The sequence below is a fragment of the Populus alba genome, chromosome 3 (genome assembly GCF_005239225.2).
Source record: "Populus alba chromosome 3, ASM523922v2, whole genome shotgun sequence".
NCBI classification, from domain to species: Eukaryota; Viridiplantae; Streptophyta; class Magnoliopsida; order Malpighiales; family Salicaceae; genus Populus; species Populus alba.
In genome coordinates this window covers 21,987,058-22,006,083 of record NC_133286.1, presented here as the reverse complement: position 1 = coordinate 22,006,083, position 19,026 = coordinate 21,987,058, and the positions used below count along the sequence as shown (strand labels likewise).

Here is a 19,026-nt window from a genome sequence, read left to right as displayed (position 1 = left end):
TGACATTAATATATCCAAATGATTCAAAAACATTAAAAAAATTAATTTTAAACAACTTTTTTTTCTCTCAAAATTGGGTGAAACAGTATAAAACCAAACAACCCCTAATTTTCTCCTTCGAAGAAATGAAAACTTTCCATTGAAGTGTGGTGGAAAGAAATCATTCTTACAAGTGGGAAAATAGAGTTTTTTTCTTTAAAAAAAACAAACTAGCGCAATGCTCAATTGTTTTATTTTTATAAAGAAAATAGCTTACTAAAAAATTATTTTAAAAATAGCATAATTATTTAAGTTGCATCAAACATCATTAACTCGACCAAATTAAAACTTTACAGGCCGGCAATGTCACGACGGCTGCCTTCAAATTTTTTTCCTTTTTTTTTTTGAAAATGACTAATTCGTTTGATTTCACGTCTCTCAATTTCAATTGTTTTTTTCCTTCAAATACATTTATTGCATGTTTTATTCCAAAAAACTATTATACAAAGAGACAGGTTCAAAATTCAAAGAACATGCCAACCCTGTCAACCCAATGTTATCAATAAAAAACATTTGTAGAAAATGTCAAGACAATCAAATTAAAAAAAAAAAAATTATATTGCACCTACCATTTAAATTTCTAGCTGACGTTCACTTTTACTAAGATTTGTAATTAATATAGTAATGGTTATTTTTTTTAAAGTGTTTTTTTATTTAGAAATATATAAAAATAATATTATTATTTTTGACATCAAATATATTAAAATAATAAAAAATATTTAAAAATATTTAAAAAATCTCAAGATACTTTTTTAAGTGTAAGAAAAAATAGCCACGACTCAGTGTGTAATTAGTACTCTATTGCAGGATTTTTTTCTTACTGCTATTTCTTTTAAAAAAATGAACACTTAAAAAGAAAAACTATGAGCAAATTGAGGTGAAAAAAAGAGAGAAGCTGGCAAAATAGAGAAATTTTTTCCTAGAAGCACAGCTATACAGGCCAACCCCTATTTTTTTTTATATAAAAAAAAGGAGTAAGAATTCCTCCCATAGTATTGGGAATCTTGCCTCTTTTGTATTCTGTATAACATCTAGTCATCATCTACGTACTATAAATCTACAAGTATGAACCCTCACAAGTATAACGAACACACTTGATCACACAATCACAAAATGGCTTCTCTGGTGACTTCTTCCACTCTCTTCACACTGTGTTTCATCTTATTCTCAAATTCTTGGCACAATCACTTGTGGGGTTTTCTACGAGGAAGTAACTGAAGACATGGCTATTAAGCGTATAGAGAAGACCACACACCTACATTTCTTCAGTTAGTTTTCGAAGCTTTCTTGATTTATCTAGGAAAATAATTTGTATGGATCCTTACATGCATAATATTTCTTCCTTAAAAAAAATGAAGGATGGCCTGATTGAGGAGCCAAATCGTGGGAAGAGGATATGGCCTTGGATTACAGTTAAGTTCATTAACAGCTTATTACTCTTGAGAATAGTTTCAAAACCATGAAGTTGTGCCACTTCACCACAAGCTGATCAGCGTCGATTGGCACTTGAAAAAGAGAATTTAATTTTATGATAGCATCAATATCTGTACAAGCTATAATGGCAGATTACTGATCAAAGGAATTCAAAAGATGATAATCCAACGAATGAGAGCAGATACAGAAGAGTTGTAATCCACGACATTTTTCGTGTTTGCAAATCAAATGTGAATGACAAGAGTATTTCTATGTGTTTATGGATTCTAATCCGAGTTAAGATACAAAATTCCAATAAGAAACTAAAGCCCTGATCTAACTTGGATATATCATCGATTCTTGTTGCCGCATCTGCTTGGCCATCCCTTGAGGGCTTGGCATCTCTCTTCTGGACAGTAGCTGATGTTTGCTGTGACCAAGGAATATCTCTCTCAAGTGTTGAGATTTGTTTTACAAATTTCCAGCGAGAAACAGAAGTTTGCTGTAATCAGTAATCTTAAGCAGTCTTCCAAGCTTGGCTTGTGCAATGCTTTCATTTTGACATGGTGAGACTCGAAATGAATGTGCATTTGTAAAATTGATCGTTCCTCTTCTCCTCAAGAAACTACATAGAGGAAACAATACAGAAAAAGTGAACTCATAAGGTAAAAGAATATGATGTAAAGTGGAACTATGGATGGATGGAAGTTATGATGAGCAGACTATAAAATGGAAAACAAGTTTTGGCCCCTATACCTTCAATGGACATTGAAATCTTTTTGCAACCAAGGAAAAGAAATGAAACTGATCTGTGTTATTAAATCGAGCCTTTGAAGTTCCCATCCTTAAAAGGTAGTTCATGAAAGGTGAAACAGGCAGAACGCTGTTACATAATCAGTCCAACAATGTAGTTGTAAGAATTCTGCTGAGGAATATTGACCAAATTTGCTTATAAAGGGTTATTTTTTTGTCATACTAAGTTTTATGGAAATGTTGGAACTCTCAAAGACAGGGTGGAGGGATTAGAGGCTTTCTTAGAAAGTGAAGGCAGGAGGCAGCTCACGAAGGCTTACCCTGGAAAATACTGGCTAGTATTTATTTCAATAAGAATCAACATAAGAGAATCTTCATAGCCCCTTGCCGGAAAATCCAGTCATATCAGCATCCAGGTCATAACGCAAAAACAACATTCATAGCATCATCTGGGGAAAGAGTTCAAAATTCAGTTATATGAACACTAATCTTAATCAAATAGCAAAGCGATTCCTCAATGAACAAAATAAACACAGCACTACGTTATATAAGCAGATAAGATGATCATAGAGAGTTTTAGCATCTCTGAAGAAAGCAAATGGCTATGATGCACTGTTACCTTTATGGCAGAAAAGGACTATTTAGGATACTAGCAAGCCATGCTGAAGGATCACCACAGAAAATCCTGGCAGCCCACCTAAGAAGGTAAATGTAATAAAAAAATTTGCCTGAAACACAATAATCCAGCAATCAAGTCTGGTAAACAACGAAATGTCACAGTTCACCATGTAAAATGTTCTTTGAGCAGCACATTCAATTTATATATATATATATAGCTGCATATAGGAATACAAGATCGAAATACAAAGTCAAGAACAAGTACAAAATAATGACCCAGCAATTTAGATCAAGGCAATCGAAGCTTACTTGAGCAGAGACAGTTTGCACTATTAGACAATTAGGAAAATTCCAACGATGCGCACGAGGGTCCCTACTTTCCTCAAATAAACTCGATCTGAAGTTCAAAAGGAATATAGTTTCACATTTGAAAGTATGAAAGCATACGCAAGCTTCCTTCTCCTCGTTGCTCTTTTGGACCAGAACCCCTTCCGAGACATGCCAAGCATTGCAAAATTAAAAGTATATATGCAGGTCCTTCTGGAAGGCACTTGGGAAGATAGTACCCAACAGAATAGAAAATAACCCTAGTCATCTGTAGATGCAATATATCAGAATAAACCAAGTAGAGATCAGAGAAACTCTTGAACCAAATCAGAGAGTTCTGCAAATACTTTTTGAGTTTTCAACGTTTGATGCTTAAATTAATGCAAGGATACAGAACAACGGATGATGATATCAACATCAAGAAAAATGGATGGCTATGCAAAGCAGAGTACATGGACCACTTGAACCTTTTGTGTGCTGATAAGTTGTTTTATTTCCCATTTATAGTTGTGAAGTAGTTCCTCAGACCGCCTAGAAACCCAACAGATAGGCAATGAACAACGTGATAAAATCATTTGTGGTAAAAGTAAATTGATTCTCTCAATGACAACAAAAACAATTAAGGATTGATCTTAAGAAAATTAAATGCAAACATGATAATACAGGATGTTACGTGAATAATATGTTCTTTTCATGCATTTAGTACAAGCAATAACAATCAGTTGAATTTTCTTGGGGCCAACATTTTAGTTATCCTAGATTCATAGCCGATATTGACACTTGTAATTTGGATTGAAGAACAAAAGGATCAAAATCCTGCTTGTAAATTAATAACAAAATGTACTCTGAAATAGTGCTTAATCACTTGCTAAAAGGAAAATAACTTAAAAATAGCAATACCTCATCAAGTTGGATTAAATTGATTTTCTTCCTGATGTCATATATTCTGGATATCTGATGTATTTTGGGACCTTCCTCAGCTCCCTTTCACACTCCTTTTCCAGCAAAGGACATTGCCAGATAGTTAGAGAAGAAATGGAGGGGGGCAGCCCCTCTTTGGCATGGAAACCTCCATGCAGTTCATAATTATCAACTCTCTAAGAGAGGTGAGGTGTTGAAGTCCCTTGTAGTCAAGAGATTTGAGATTTTTATGTGTCCTGATTTCAAGACGGGTAAGGCTTGAGGGCAGTAGCGTCTCCTCAGGGAAGCACTCCAAAACATCATTTTCTGCAATTGAAAATCTTGAAAGAACATGGAGTGATTGCAAATCCCATTGTGCGCGGCCTGCAATGAGTTTGTCGCAACCCCAAATAGCAAGTCCTTTAAGTTTGGAGGGCAAACCCCCTACTGGAAATGACTCGAGTTTCGGACAATGAAATATGGACAATTTCTCAAGGGAAGGTAGAAGTGAATGCATATTCTCAGGCAATGACTTCAAATTTGAACAACTCCATAACTGAAACTCTTTCAAATTTGGGGCAAGGGGTATTCCTTTGCTGAAAGATACTAAATTAGGACAACTACCAATAGTAAGAGATTCTAATTTAGGGAACAACTCTAATGGGAAAAACTCGATCTCAAACTGCTCACATGCCCTGATATCAAGTTTGGTTAAAGAAGGAAAGTGAGTAAAGAGGGCCTTCTTCAGGTTGGGGCAGCTTCTGATGTAAAGCTCTTGGAGGAGAGGAAGAGAGGAGTTCCCAACCCAATCTGGAAATCTTGTACCTCCATACCCATTAATGGAGAGAATTTTGACATTCACAGGAGGTTGTAGCTGCTCAAGTACCCTTTCATGGACGAGTGGATTATCCATATCACAACCCCATACTAACTCCAAATTCTCAAGATGCTCTTTACCCTTCAAATTGGCTTCAAAAGAATCTCGAGCATCTGTGACATTTTGAAGATTCCAAATAGAAAGATCACCAGATAGATGTTGAAGCTTTCCCAACTCTTTAATGCTAGAGCCACTTTGTTTTCCGATAAAGAAATCAGTTAATTTTCGAAGCTTTGTTAGTTTACCCATTTGCAGTGGCATCTCTGGCAATTTTGTGTGTTGAAGATCAAGATGACGCAAGTTGATCAAGCTTCTCATGTTAACTGGCAACTCAACAAGCTTAACACAAAAGTGCAAGTTCAAAATTTCCAAATTATACAGACTGCACATTGATTCAGGGAGCCTTCTAATCTTTGTGCGAGAGAGATCAAGATACCGTAGATGCTTCAAGTTGCAAATTGAATTAGGCAACACAGATATATCATGAAAGGGGTGCAAAGATAGCACTCTGAGGCACTTGAGTGCAGGCAATAAAGTACTCATTACCTCAACTTGTTGTATCATGTGTTTAGGCCAACCACTGGGACATAGCAAGGTGCGCAGCAATTGGGGGTTCTTGATCGCCTTGAATGTCTGATAAGAGTCATCTTTTGTTGCTCTGTATGATAAATGGCGAGTCCTTTCAGTAGTCTTGCTTGAATCATCACCTTCTAGCCTGAAGCAAAAATCTCCGGATGCAAATCTAGCTAAATCATTAATGAGGTCATGCATTACGAATAATGATGAACTGAGACTTGATTGCTGAAAAAATGACCTTGCCACAAGCTCATTGAAGTACTCATAGCCTATTTCTTCCATCTCATTATTTCTTCTGGGTTCCACCAAAAAGCCTTCTGCCATCCATAAAAGGACTATCTCCTCCCTTGTGAATTTATAACCCTTCGGAATTATCGCGCAGTAAGAAAAGCATCGTTTTAAATGAGATGGGAGATAATGATAACTCAGCCGCAGAGGTGACAGAATGTTGTCATTTGGCAATTCCCAAAAATTGCTCTTTAATATCTTCAGCCACTCCTTCATAGCTCTTTTGGAGCACAGGAGACTCCCAAGTGTTTTTGCAGCCAAAGGCAGGCCGCTGCACTTCCTCGCTATCTGTCTGCCAATTAATTCCAGCTCTGGATGGGCAGTGAAATTTCCACCATCAAATGCATGTTTTGACAACACTAGCCAACAATCATCGTCAGATAACTTCTTTATATGATGAGTTGAAACAGAAGAAATGATCGATGCTACGTTTTCATTGCGCGTTGTAACGATAATTTTACTTCCCTGTCTCACGGACATGAAAGGTTTCAGTAAAAATTCCCACTGAGATTGGTTATCGCTCCAAACATCGTCTAGAACAAGCGATAGTTTGTTCCCTGACAATTTCTTCTCTAGCTCGCAATGGAGTTGATCTTCAGTCATGTTGTCACAGTTCATCGAACCAACCCCCTTCAGAATATCTTTTGTTACTTTGAGAACATCGAATTCTTCCGAAACATAAACCCAGGCTTTGAGATCAAACGAGCTCTTCTGGCTTCTGTCGTTGGAAACAACAATTTCTTTATAGAGAAGCTGAGCAAGGGTGGTTTTACCAACCCCTCCCATACCCACTATCGAAATCACATCTAGGTGCCTGCCTTTTGTATCATCTGATAGCAGCAACTTCATTATGGCTTCTTTTTCAGCATCCCTTCCATAAACTCCAGATTCATCTACCAGAGAAGAAGTGGGTGTTATCCGCGACGATGGTTTCTCCCCAATGCGCTCTATCAGACCAAGAACATCCTTTTGTCCCACCAACTCTTCTAAACTTCGAAGGATCTTTGCCAACTCTATTTGCACCTCTCTCACCCCCTTTCTACATGGATTAAGAGAAGCGAGAAAGCTTCGAAGCTGATCCGTGCAGGTCTGACTTCGAGATTCACCTTCCAACTTCAACCGCAAAGCTTTATAAGCAATCTCATCCAAGAAGTCATCAGCTTGATAGACAGCATCCTTAAGCTCATCAAGCCACTCTTTCACAGCTGCATCAGTAATCTGCTTCTCCTCTGCATCATTGAGCAGTTTACTAACAGACCTCATCCTTGCCTTCAACTTCTTCAATTCTTCATCATCGATTTTTTGGCTCTTGAAGAAGTCCCTAACCGCAGGAGAAACTATCCTCTCCATCAAAACTTCAAGGACTGCAGCAAGAATTGATTCTCCAATCAATGCGAGAGCCATTTCCCCTGTTCACAAATCTTTACAAATAACAAATATTCAGCAAAGCCAAATGAACCAGAAAGAACAAGTACACAAGATTATGCAGCAGGCATTCGAATCAAGACATCAATCAACTCAATCTTTATTTTCATTAAAATTATTCAACTTCATGATATTTCGTTAAATAACTCATCAAAATAAAAAGATTAAGGCTATGTAACATCAATTCACATAATTCAAACTTCCAAAAAATCAAATATCCTAAAGAACCAAAAAAATAAATTGAAATACCCCAAACCCAGAACACGAAAATCCTTATTATGGGTTCTTTAATATATACATAGCTGCAGAAAAGAAAGCAACATTGGGATGAAAAAAATTCAAGAACAAGGAGAAAAGATTGAGCCAACAAAGGAAGTCAAGGAAACAGAGCTTACTTGAGCCGACAGCATGCAGCAGTATTTACTATTTAGGTGAAAATGAAGGAAAATTCCAAGGATGAGTGATGAACGGAATTCTGATTTAATAAAGTAAAGTCAGTTGTGTGACGCAGAGATTATACATTTTCGGACATGAAAGCAGAAAAAGTTGACAATAACGGTCGATGTCAGTTTCTGAAGCTGTATGCCAGCCAAAAGATATAGAGAAGAAAAGGTCAATCATCCCTGTACTTTTTGAAATGTTTTGGTTGGGTCCCTCTACTGTTCTGTGGTTTAATTTAGTCCTTGTATATCATGTAATATCTGTGATTTGGTCCTTCTGTAAAAGTTTACCTTTGTATTGTATTTGGGGAAAAAAACAGGGAGGAACGAAAATGAGAAGAATAAAAGTGCGAGGAAGGAAAATATTAGAAAAGAAAATGATTTTCCTCAGTGAGTTTGGAAGGGGTAAATTTGGAAGGAAGGAAAATGAAGGGGTTTTGTAAAATTACAATTTTACCCATTCACTTTTTTTCTTTTGGTCTAGAAAGTTTTGCAAATTCTTTAAATAAGAAAATTGTGATTTGAATGGGAGTAACTTTATGATAAAAGGATAGAGAGAAGAAAAGAGTCGTTTCATGTAATAAGCTTTTTTTTTTTTCTTGATAATTAATATATATATATATATATATATATATATTGTTAGAATATTTATTTAAAATAATAATTAATAATAGAATTTTTTAATTATTAAATTTTATTGACTTATCTATTTTAATGGTACATAAAATTTAAAAGGTTAACATTAATATAATTGATGAGCTAACGTTTTTATGATTAAATTAATTTTATTATATTTAGTTATTTTAAATATATTTAGTAATTAATGTATTTATTGAGTGTGTGTGTGAGACATGTTTTTAGGATAATAATATATAATCTTTTTTATCATCAAAACTTTTTAAAAATACTTTTGTATTTTTGTCAATTATAAATCTCAACTATAGTTTTGAAACCCGACCCGATCATTGATCAGGTCAAATAATCAGATCACGATCATTGATCAGGTCAAATAATCAGATCACGGGTCAGATAGATTGATCTAGATTAACCCCTATAAAAAATAAAAAAAACAAGTTTTGTGTTCATGATGCTTAATAACAAGAATAATTGGCGGTTCCGAATTTGCAATAGCCACTGGCTACCCTTCCTGTTCTGTGAGACACAGTTTTCTCAACCAATCAATGAGCGATTATTATAGAATTTCTACGTGGCATTATCCCATTGCTACAAGATCTGACAATATTAACTAGGGTTGATCATTTCCGATTCGGTTCGGTTTTGAACTATAAAAAACAACCAAACCGGTTTTTTTCTTTTTTGAAAAAAACAAAACCGAAACCAAACCGAAACCGAGTCAAACCGACCGGTTTCGGTTCGGTCCGGTTCGGTTCTTGATTTCAAAAAACCGAGAAAACCTGTATGCTTCCTTTTCACAACTATTGTTTTCCATGCACTGTGCAAACGAATTAAAAGCCAAAAATCAACACCATTGATTTCATCCCAAATCCAAAACTGGGATTTTTTTTATATTTTTTTCTCCATCTCCTTCGTAATACCATTCTTTATTTTATGCTGACTTGAGAATTGAAGTCTTCCTTGTGTTCCATGGAGGACTGATTTTTCAGAAACAAGTCAGATCATGCAAGACAAAGGTTAATATTCACCAGATCAGAACATATATAGCCATGAAAAACTCAATTTTTATGGCAATCCACCATAAACAGAATGAACAGAGGGGCAGGGGAAAAGAAGATCTGAGAGTGGGGCTCACAAATACCAAAGAGTCATTGAGTTCTCTTGCTCCTTAAAAGCAAGCCGAAGCTGTTGACCGGTTATTTGCCGTCCGTCCGTTCCTCTTGTTTGAATTTTAAAATGAGGGAGAGGGGGAGGGTGAGGGGGAGGAAGAGAGGAGAGGTTTACTAGAGAGAAAGAGCGAGGGGCTGCGGCGACGCCGGCTAGGGTTACTAAAATGTTTCTATTTATAGTGTTTTTTTGAACCGATTCTGTTCGGTCCGTGTTAACCGGTTCCTGCATTACAAAACCGAAAACCGAACCGAACCGAACCGGGGATTTTTTTCTAACTATTCTAACCGGTTTAATCGGTTTTTTTTCTCGGTTTGGTTTTTTCGGTTAATTTTTTTTCAGTTTTCTCAGTTTATTCGGTTTTCCGGTTTTTTTCACACCCCTAATATTAACTTATCATCAAGAAGCTGGGAAGAAGGAAGAATGACCCCTTTATATATATATATATATATATATATATATATGAGCTAGTAATTGACATCGGAGATGCGCGTCGACCCTCTTATTTATTTTTATTGAGTTATAGCCAGCCTATTAACTTCAAAGATTTGCTAATTTTTTATTTAATATCAAATGTATTTTTTAAAAATACATTAACTTTAAAAAACTATTGTAAACATACAACATCATCCATCACGACAGCTTAATTATTTTATCTACACACAAAATTGAAATCCATCCTGGAAATTATAAATGATCCCTACTACAAAAACAAAAATAAAATTAATACACACAAAATTTGTTGTTAAGAGGAAAAATTACAAAAATAAAAATAAAAATATATTAATCATCCGCTACCTCTCAAAATGGATGAAGATTCCTTCCACCCCATTAACATTAGACAAAAAAACCTACCAAATCCAGCCTGTAAGGCAAATAGAAGCAGTGTTTATCACCTTCTTTACTCCTCACGTGATAATGTTCTTGAAATTGAAACAAACCTCCTCTAGCTCCTTTCGCTTCTTTCCTTTTTTCTGTGCCCTGTTTATTATGGTTCCTATCTTGGTCATCGCTCCCTAATCTCTGATGATGGAGGCCACTCCTCTTTGTTATTAGGCATCAAGAACACAAAAGTATCCTTACCATCACTATTACTCTGGTAAATAAAATCTTTGAACTTCCATCTCTTTGAATTAAACCCTGTAGAGCTGCTCTTCTTGGAGACCCCTCCTCTTTCTTTGGCGTCCACACACAGTAAGATCCAGGCTCTAGGCTGTCAATATCATCAGCTTTCGATGAAGAACACGAAAAGGTTTCACGATCCTCGTAAAAGAGCTTCCTGAAAAGTAATTTATTTGGTTTCTTGGCATCTTGGGTACTATTGGTTGCAGTTTTCGATTTGGGTAGGGATTCTTGGTCGTCTAAGAGTAACCATTGCTTCTGTCACGCTGCGTTCAACTACCTCCTCCCTGAATCTTTAATTTTATCCATCAAAGCCATCTCTCCTCGTCTCTCTCTCTCTCTCTCTCTCTCTCTCTCTCTCTCTCACTATAGTTAATTGATTGGGTCTCACCCGGGTTTGACCGGGTGGACTGGGTCTCGGAGGGTCGACCGGGTTTTTCCGAGCCAATTCCCAAGAGGGTTTTTGCCTCCACCCGGACCGGTCCCAGGCCCGGGTCAACCCGCCAGGCCGGTCCAGGTTTTAAAAGAGTAGAACGGGAGGAGGGCAACCCTTCTTCTGGCATTGACTCAATCAGAGGGCAGCCCCATATTGTCAATGATGCAAGAGAGGTGAGGTGTTGAAGCCCCTTGTAGTCAAGAGATTTCAGGTGTTGTAGGTCAGAGATGTAAGACTTGAGGGCAGAAGCATGCGGCCTGCAATGAGTTTGTTGCAATTCCTAATCTCAAGTGATTGTAATGTGGAGGGAAAAACCCCCTTCTGCGACACAACTCAAACTTCTCTACAACAACTTATTCCCAAACAGTCAAGGGAAGGGAGGAGGGAAGGCATACTCTCAGGCAACTGCTTCAGGTTGATGCATTCTATTAACAAAAGTCGTGTCAAGACTGGAGCAGGTAACCCTCCTTTGGGAAATGAAACTAATTTAGGGCACCCCCGGATTGTCAAAGAATCGAGAGAGTTGAGATCATTGAGAGGTCTTTCATGTGCACATAGTGATTCCAGATCTGGACAGTCAGAGATAGAAAGAGAATTTAACTTGGAGTGCAAGTCCATTGCGACGCATTTGAGAGAAGCCCAGCCCTCGATTTTAATTTTCCCTAAATCAGAGGGTGAACAACCCGTTTGCTCAATTTACTCGGGTAGGGACTCTAGGGAGTGGCATCCAGAAACAAGGAGAGAGTGCAGCCTAGGAAACCTAGGAAGTGGATTCGCGAGCTGCTCACATCCTCTAATTATAAGACTTGTTACACGGGGAAGGTTGTGACCAGGTAGGGCCTTTGTAAGGTTGGGGCATTCTGCGATTGAAAGAAACTCAAGAAGAGGGAAGGCTTCCCGGCTGCCTTCTTGATATTTTATTTAATATTTTTTTTTGAAGTGTATAAAATAAACATGAAAGAGTCAAAATAATATTTTTTAATTTTTAACTTTTTATTTAACACGCTCTTCATAGATACTCTTATGATTTGGACTCAATTTAAGTGGGTTAAATATTGGTGGGATATTCCATCTTTCTCTGTTTTTTTTGAAATTGTACTCTGTTTGTCTTTTGATTTATTTTGCTAGAAATTACATTTTAAAAAAAAGGGTTTGATTAGAAAAACTTAATCATATTTGATTATTTTGGGAACAGGTATTATAATTTCATAATCTGAATTATAAATCCAACAAGTTAACTTAGTTGAACCAATTTAATATAAAACTTTGTTATTATTAAATTAAAAAAATAACATTTTAAAATCTTATCTAAATTAAAGTATATTTTTAGGGGATGTTAATTAATTTTATGAATATTGTTCCGGATGTGTTTGTGTATGCGTGAATTGCGCGGGCCAGGAAAATGGAGTTAGGTCGCACAGCAACTCGGTCTGTCCTTGCTTTATTTGCCAAGAAGCCCCATCGGTTGAAAAAGTGACTGGAAAATGGAGTAACTTGGTTTGTCCTTGCTTTCTTCGCCGGGTTTGATTGGAATACTTTATTATATAATATTTCTTTTCACGTGATGTGCTAATAATGCAGAAGAAGACTTCACTTTATTTCTTCTCTCTTCTTCTTCTTTTATCACTTTTCCTTCATTGATACAGTACGGGCTTGTGATCGAGTCAACTCGCTAGGTTAGTCGAGTTATATCGGGTTTTTTTTTTTTAACCCGGTCCAGTTCTAGCTTCAAATTGGTCGTGTTCCAAGTCAACCCATTAAACTGAACGGGTTTCAAAACTATGATTATGGGTGCTAAAAAATTAGAATTAGGTCTCACATTTTATTAATTTTACTTGCTTTATTTGCCCAGAGATCCCATGATCAAAAAAGTGGGTTTGATTGGAATAACTTTTATTATAACTTGATCGTGATATAGAAGCAACCCCGTCGAAAGAAATTAAATAAATTAATAAACCTCAATATCAAATAACTCAATGTTAAAGGGAAAAAATAAGAATAAAATTAATTTTTCTAAAAAAAACAATGGGAAAGAATGATATAAGTCAAAAAGGGTTAACACGTTGACCCCATAGAAGATAACAAAAAAAACATAAAGACTAATTTTCTATAAATCAAACATTGAATGATAAGATGGGAAAAAGAATCAAAAATTTAAACCTAAAAAAAATCAAAGTTAATTTGTGTTAATATTAGAAACTCGTGATCTTAGTCAGGAGCTCAAGAGTCAAGACTAATTTTATAGAAGATAAACCCAAAAAAATAATAAAGTTAAATTCTTCTTCACAAAATAATGAGGGATAAAATTTGAAAGAAAAAAATGGCAACTAAAAAAATGATATAAAATAAAACAAATAGTAATAAAAAAAATTAATTGAATTTGACATTAAAATAAATGGAAATCAAGTGTTGATGGATGGAATTAAAAAAAAATCAATTAGAAAAAAAATATTAATTAAAAGAATAAGGATAAATTTTGATGTAAAAATTAAATAATAAAAGATAGAAAAAATAACAATAAAAAAAAATCAAATAGTTTAAAAAAAAATAAAAGGAAACTTTTGTATTTGAGGAGAGGAGAAAGAAAAGAAGATGGGGAGGGAAAAAAAAAAGAAGGTGAATAAAAAAATCATCAATGGACTTGTGCCCCACCATCAGACAGCCCTTGATGCTCTGCTCTGAACACCACAATGAAAGGCAGTTTCTGGCCAGCAAAGGACCCCGCAAGTGCTTCCCAATAGCATTTTAGTAATAAACTCATTCAAAACTAATAATTTTGCCTCAAATGCAACATATTATAGACTTAAAAAATAATCAGAGTTAGTATAATTTTGCCCCAAACTATTAAATGCAACATATTACAGTGCAATGAACTCAGGGTCTCCTTAGGGGAATAACTTATCAACAAGCATCCCTTCTTCAAACACTACAACTTTCCACAAGGGAGGCTAATACCTAGTGAAGGTGAGCACTCTTAGTTTAGGATGCACCAACCCATATGTGACTTTCCCAGCTTTGACGGGGAAGATGCCCATAAATGAGTGTATAGATGCAATTAATATTTTTATCTTGAAAAAATTGGAGATTCTGAAAAACTCCCTTGATGGAATATCATTATATTGAAAGGTTATGTAGAAGCTCTGGGAGCTAGATAAGCGCTTCCAATTTGCTGTTATTGGTTTTTTTTTTTTAGTGAGGTTATGGTTACTTTTCAAAGTGTTTTTTAACTCGAAAATGCATCAAAATAATATATTTTTTTCAAAAATGATTTTGAATCATAAAAATAAATAGGACATAAATAACCATGCACTACTACTAAACTTGTTATTGTTCTCTGTAATCAAAATTTAAGCCTAAAATATTGATATTGGTCTTATGTATTATTAGATAAGGTCCGCGAGCCGGTCTAAATTTTTTTACTGTAAAATAAAGCAAGTTAAGGAGCCATAAGCATTTTCAAAGAAAAAACAATTGAGACACGTGTTTGAATGAGTTGAATAAATTTATGTAATTTTAATAATATAAATTAAAAAATACAACAATAACAAAAAAAATTGACTTGTGCCCCCACCACCACCCCCGGCTCTTAATGCTCCTCCAAGCAACAAGGTCGAAGGCGGTTTTTGGCCAGCAAAGGAAGCTGCACGCCGCTTCTCAAAAGCATTTCAGTAATAAAAAACATTTTAAACCTATTAATGCAACATATTATACACTTAAAAAGATTTTTCAGCAACATGATACTAACATTTTACATCCATTAAAAATTAAGAGTTTAGATCATTTATAAATTTTAGGTATCACTTCTCTTCTTTAAAAGAGATATCTTTTTTATAATAAAATTCTCAAATGTGATGGAAATTTTTTTTAAGGGGAAGCCATGGAAAGCAACATCTTCTCATGCCGTACAAATTAGACATGTAAAGTTCATGTTGCATCCCCAAAACGACACTCCAGTGAAAATACTTTGTTCTAACCACAAATGTTTTCAATAGAAAGAAAATACTCTTCTAGTTTTTTTTTTTTTTTTTTGAGAATGAGAAAAGTACAATAATACTAATCAAATCAACTTTAAAAATTAATTATATAGAAAAATCAGAAAACTTAATATTCAAGAAAATTAACTCTAAAATAAAAAATCTCAACAACAAGCTTAGACTATTTATGGCGTCTAACAAGCAGGTGCGAGAATTTACAAAATGATGGAAAACAAAATTTGCTTGCCCTAATTCATTTCGCGAAAATCACAGTCGCACTCTGCAGCCATTGGCTTTCCCTCAGCTCCATCAGCCAAGTACAAGCGGACCATTCTGGAGACGAGAGCATCACCAGCATCAATGGTTTGATCATTTGTATTTTTTTTTTAATTTAGTTATAACAATATTTTGAATCATAATGTATATAACTCATGTATTATGTATGTAAACTCTGAGATTAAAATTTTAAAAATTTATTTAAAACATTTTAATGAATTTAAATAAGTAATAACTGGACAGAATAATTTTAGACCTCTACGAGTTTATCAAAAAGAGGTAAACATTGACATAAGAAATAAAAAAAAATGCTATTAATTGAAGTGAATTTTTTTTAGAGATAAATTGAGGAAATATTGATTATTTAGACTTTTAAACAGTGTTAAAATAGTACCGGTAGCTGGGCAATTACACAACACAAAAAGTGACTGCAAAATTGTAAATAATATGAAAGCTTCATCTCCTCCCTTTTTATATCCGGTCGCCGGCCATAAAAAGAGAAAACAAGGGTCCATCTTCTTTTTCATTTCCCACGATAATATAACAAGGGTCCATCTTCTTTTTCATAAGAAAACAAGAGCAAAATTGTAAATAATATAAAAAAAGTGACAAATTGCACAAAAAGTAATTAAAAATAATTTGATTGGTGGTTGAAGTCTTTCTGTCAAGTGTCAACAACATAGTTGGGACCAGCACATAAATTTCTTAGCTGGTTCCTACTTTTCTCAAGTACATCCCTCGAGAATCAACACAAGTGTTCCATGAAATTTAAAAAGTTGTAAAGAGATATTCAAAATACAGTTCTACTTACTACATTATTCATCAATTCACAACATTTATTCACAATTAAATCCCCTAGAATCTCTCATCATTTGGCCGGCCACTAGCTCTATTTAATTATCAAAAATTTTACTTCAATTACAGTAATTTAATTACTTTACTCTAATTTTCACATTATTCCCCATGACAAATTACAATAAATTTTTATTTCCCTCGAATTTATTCAAGAACCCTAACTTTCTTTTTAATTTCAAAAATTCAATCAATTAAGAAATTTAAGCCATTAAAATTCAGATAAAAAATCTTTAGAATGCATTGTCAAGCAAGTAATTAAACTCTAAAAAACTTCCCAAATCAAGCTTTCAACTCCTCCTCATCTTTAATCTTGTTGAACTTCCTCTCTTCTTTTCTACTTACTTTCACTTGATTTTTATTCCTTCCAATTAATGCTCACTAAGCTTGGTTAATGTTCCCTCAAGATCTTCCCTTAAAATTTTATGTTTCCGTTACAATTATATCTCTATCACATGTAAATGGTAGTTTCCCCTCTTCTTTCTTTTTTTCTTCCTTTTCTTCTTATCCAAGCACACACTTACACACACACACACACTAACTTTTTACCAAATTTCTTCTATATCTCAAATAGTAAATTTTATATTACCGTCGGGCCGGTCTGAGTTTAATAACAATATTTTGAATAACTAAATTGATAAAATAATATTTTGAATAAATATAAATATAGTTTTTTTTATTATATATATTTTAATGGAAAAAACTAGTTGAAAAGCTAATTGTATTGGAGTGAGAGAAATAAGTGTTTTATTTTTTTTAATAAGTTTGATGTTTTTTATTTCATATGACTATATTTAATTGGTTTATTTTTTGATGGCCCCACTTTTTTAGTTTTTTTTTTTATAGACAGGTAGAAATAGTATTTATAAGAAAGAAAAGATATTTTGACATTTTATTTAATATTTTTTTGAAGTGTATAAAATAAACATGAAAGAGTCAAAATAATATTTTTTAATTTTTAACTTTTTATTTAACAAACCCTTTGTAGATGCTCTTATGATTTGGACTCAATTTAAGTGGGTTAAATATTGGTGGGATATTCTATCCTTTTTTTTTTTTTTTTGAAATTGTACTCTGTTTGTCTTTGATTTATTTTGCTAGAAATTACATCTTAAAAAAAAAGGAGGTTGATTGGAAAAACTTAACCATATTTAGTTATTTGGGAACCAGGTATTATAATTTTATAATCTGAATTATAAATCCAACAAGTTAACTTAGCTGAACCAATTTAATATAAAACTTTGTTATTATTAAATTAAAAAAATAACATTTTAAAATCTTTTCTAAATTAAAGTATATTTTTAACGGGATGTTAATTAATTTTATGAATATTGTTCCGGATGTGTTTGTGTATGCGTGAATTGCGCGGGCCAGGAAAAAGGAGTTAGGTAGCGCGTCAACTCGGTCTGTCCTTGCTTTATTTGCCAAGAAGCCCCATCGGTTGAAAAAGTGACTGGAAAATAGAGTAACTTTGTTTGTCCTTGCTTTCTTCGCCGGGTTTGATTGGAATAACTTTATTATATAATCTTTCTTTCCACGTGATGTGCTAGTAATGCAGAAGAAGACTTTACTTTATTTCTTCTCTCTTCTTCTTCTTTTATCACTTTTCCTTCATTGATAAAGTACGGATTTGTGGTCGGGTCAACTCGATAAATCAGTCGAGTTATACCGGATTTTTTCTTTAACCCGGCTCAGTTTTAGCTCCAAGTCGGCTGTGTTTCAGGTCAACCCATTAGGCTGGGTAGAGTTTCAAAACTATGATTGCGGTGCTAGAAAATTAGAGTTATGTTCCACATTTTATTAATTTTACTTGCTTTATTTGCCGAGAGATCCCATGGTCGAAAAAGTGAATTTGATTGGAATAACTTTTATTATATGCCAATCTTTCTTTTCACTTTATATTTTAATCAATATTTTTTTAATTTTTTATTTTAATATAATATTTTTTTAATGAGTTATCCAACTTCCACTGACACAATTGTAAATTTAAACAGTTAACTTGACTATTCTAATAGCTTAGGTTTTAGCTTCACATTGGATTTTCGTTGCTGATTTTTCAGTTATCAGCTTCTTTTTTATTTAATTTTTTGTTGTTAATAATTCATATCATTTTTTTTAGTAGCCAGTAACCCTTTAATTGCTAAGCCGGTCATCCAATTTAAGAACTTAGCCATTAGCCATTCCACTTCTTCTTCCTCTTTCCTTCGTAGATCCAAACGAACATAATTTATTATATCTGAAATCTCATCATGAGAAAAATTTTATTTATTTATTTATTTATGAAAGAAGCACGAAACCCAAATATCCCTCTCTCAGATCAATGGTTTACGAATGGTCCGTAAAGATTTAAATCCCTATTTTTTCCTTTGAAATCCCATATCTGATGAAGGAATTTGCTTTGCTTCTTAATAATTTAACCAAAATGATCTCTCTGTATGTATGCAAGTTAACTAGAGAGCGGAAATGGCGGATTATATGAAAATGACTAATTATTTGTCCTGAACAACAGTAAACTCCAAAAAAGATATGACTTACATGTACTCCAAAATCATTTTTTAACTTCTGCTTTATATGGAATAAAAACAAGTTAATCAAAGTTAAATAATATATAAAAGATAAAAAAAAAGTTTTTGAATTTCGAATTTTTGGGGAAGGGAAGAGACTAGAGAAAGAGATGGAGAACTTTTTTTTTTTTTTTTTTTTTAATTTTTGAAGATGCGGGAAAAGAGAAAGAGAGAAAGGATGTGGATTTTATATAATTAAGGGTTTGATTTATTTTTTGGAATCAGTTAAAGATTTGATGTTGCCAAGCACGTCAATAACGAAAAATCCGTTGCAAATTACTTACATAATTTAATTTTTTTTAATCCCTTTTAGCAATGGATTTTCTATTACTAAATTCTTTGT

At 34.0% G+C, this 19,026-nt stretch overlaps 1 protein-coding gene across 8 annotated transcripts; it reads right to left on the bottom strand.

Annotated features, from left to right (window-relative positions):
• Positions 1-1,612: 1,612 nt before the first annotated feature.
• Positions 1,613-7,767, bottom strand: LOC118031726 (putative disease resistance RPP13-like protein 1). 8 transcript variants are annotated; one of them, XM_035036217.2, is made up of 8 exons: positions 7,612-7,767; positions 4,051-7,212; positions 3,618-3,681; positions 3,133-3,418; positions 2,825-2,902; positions 2,526-2,654; positions 2,209-2,335; positions 1,613-2,077 (listed from the first exon to the last, which is right to left on the bottom strand). In XM_035036217.2, exon 2 carries the CDS (start codon positions 7,193-7,195, stop codon positions 4,175-4,177), a length of 3,021 nt encoding a protein of 1,006 aa, XP_034892108.1. In that variant the 5' UTR covers positions 7,196-7,212; positions 7,612-7,767; the 3' UTR covers positions 1,613-2,077; positions 2,209-2,335; positions 2,526-2,654; positions 2,825-2,902; positions 3,133-3,418; positions 3,618-3,681; positions 4,051-4,174. The 8 variants fall into 8 exon arrangements, with proteins under 8 accessions (XP_034892108.1, XP_073264348.1, XP_073264347.1 ...); XM_073408247.1 differs by having other exon boundaries at positions 3,133-3,681; positions 4,051-5,371; positions 5,474-7,212; XM_073408246.1 differs by having other exon boundaries at positions 3,133-3,681; positions 4,051-5,642; positions 5,742-7,212.
• Between the last annotated feature and the right edge of the window lie 11,259 nt (positions 7,768-19,026).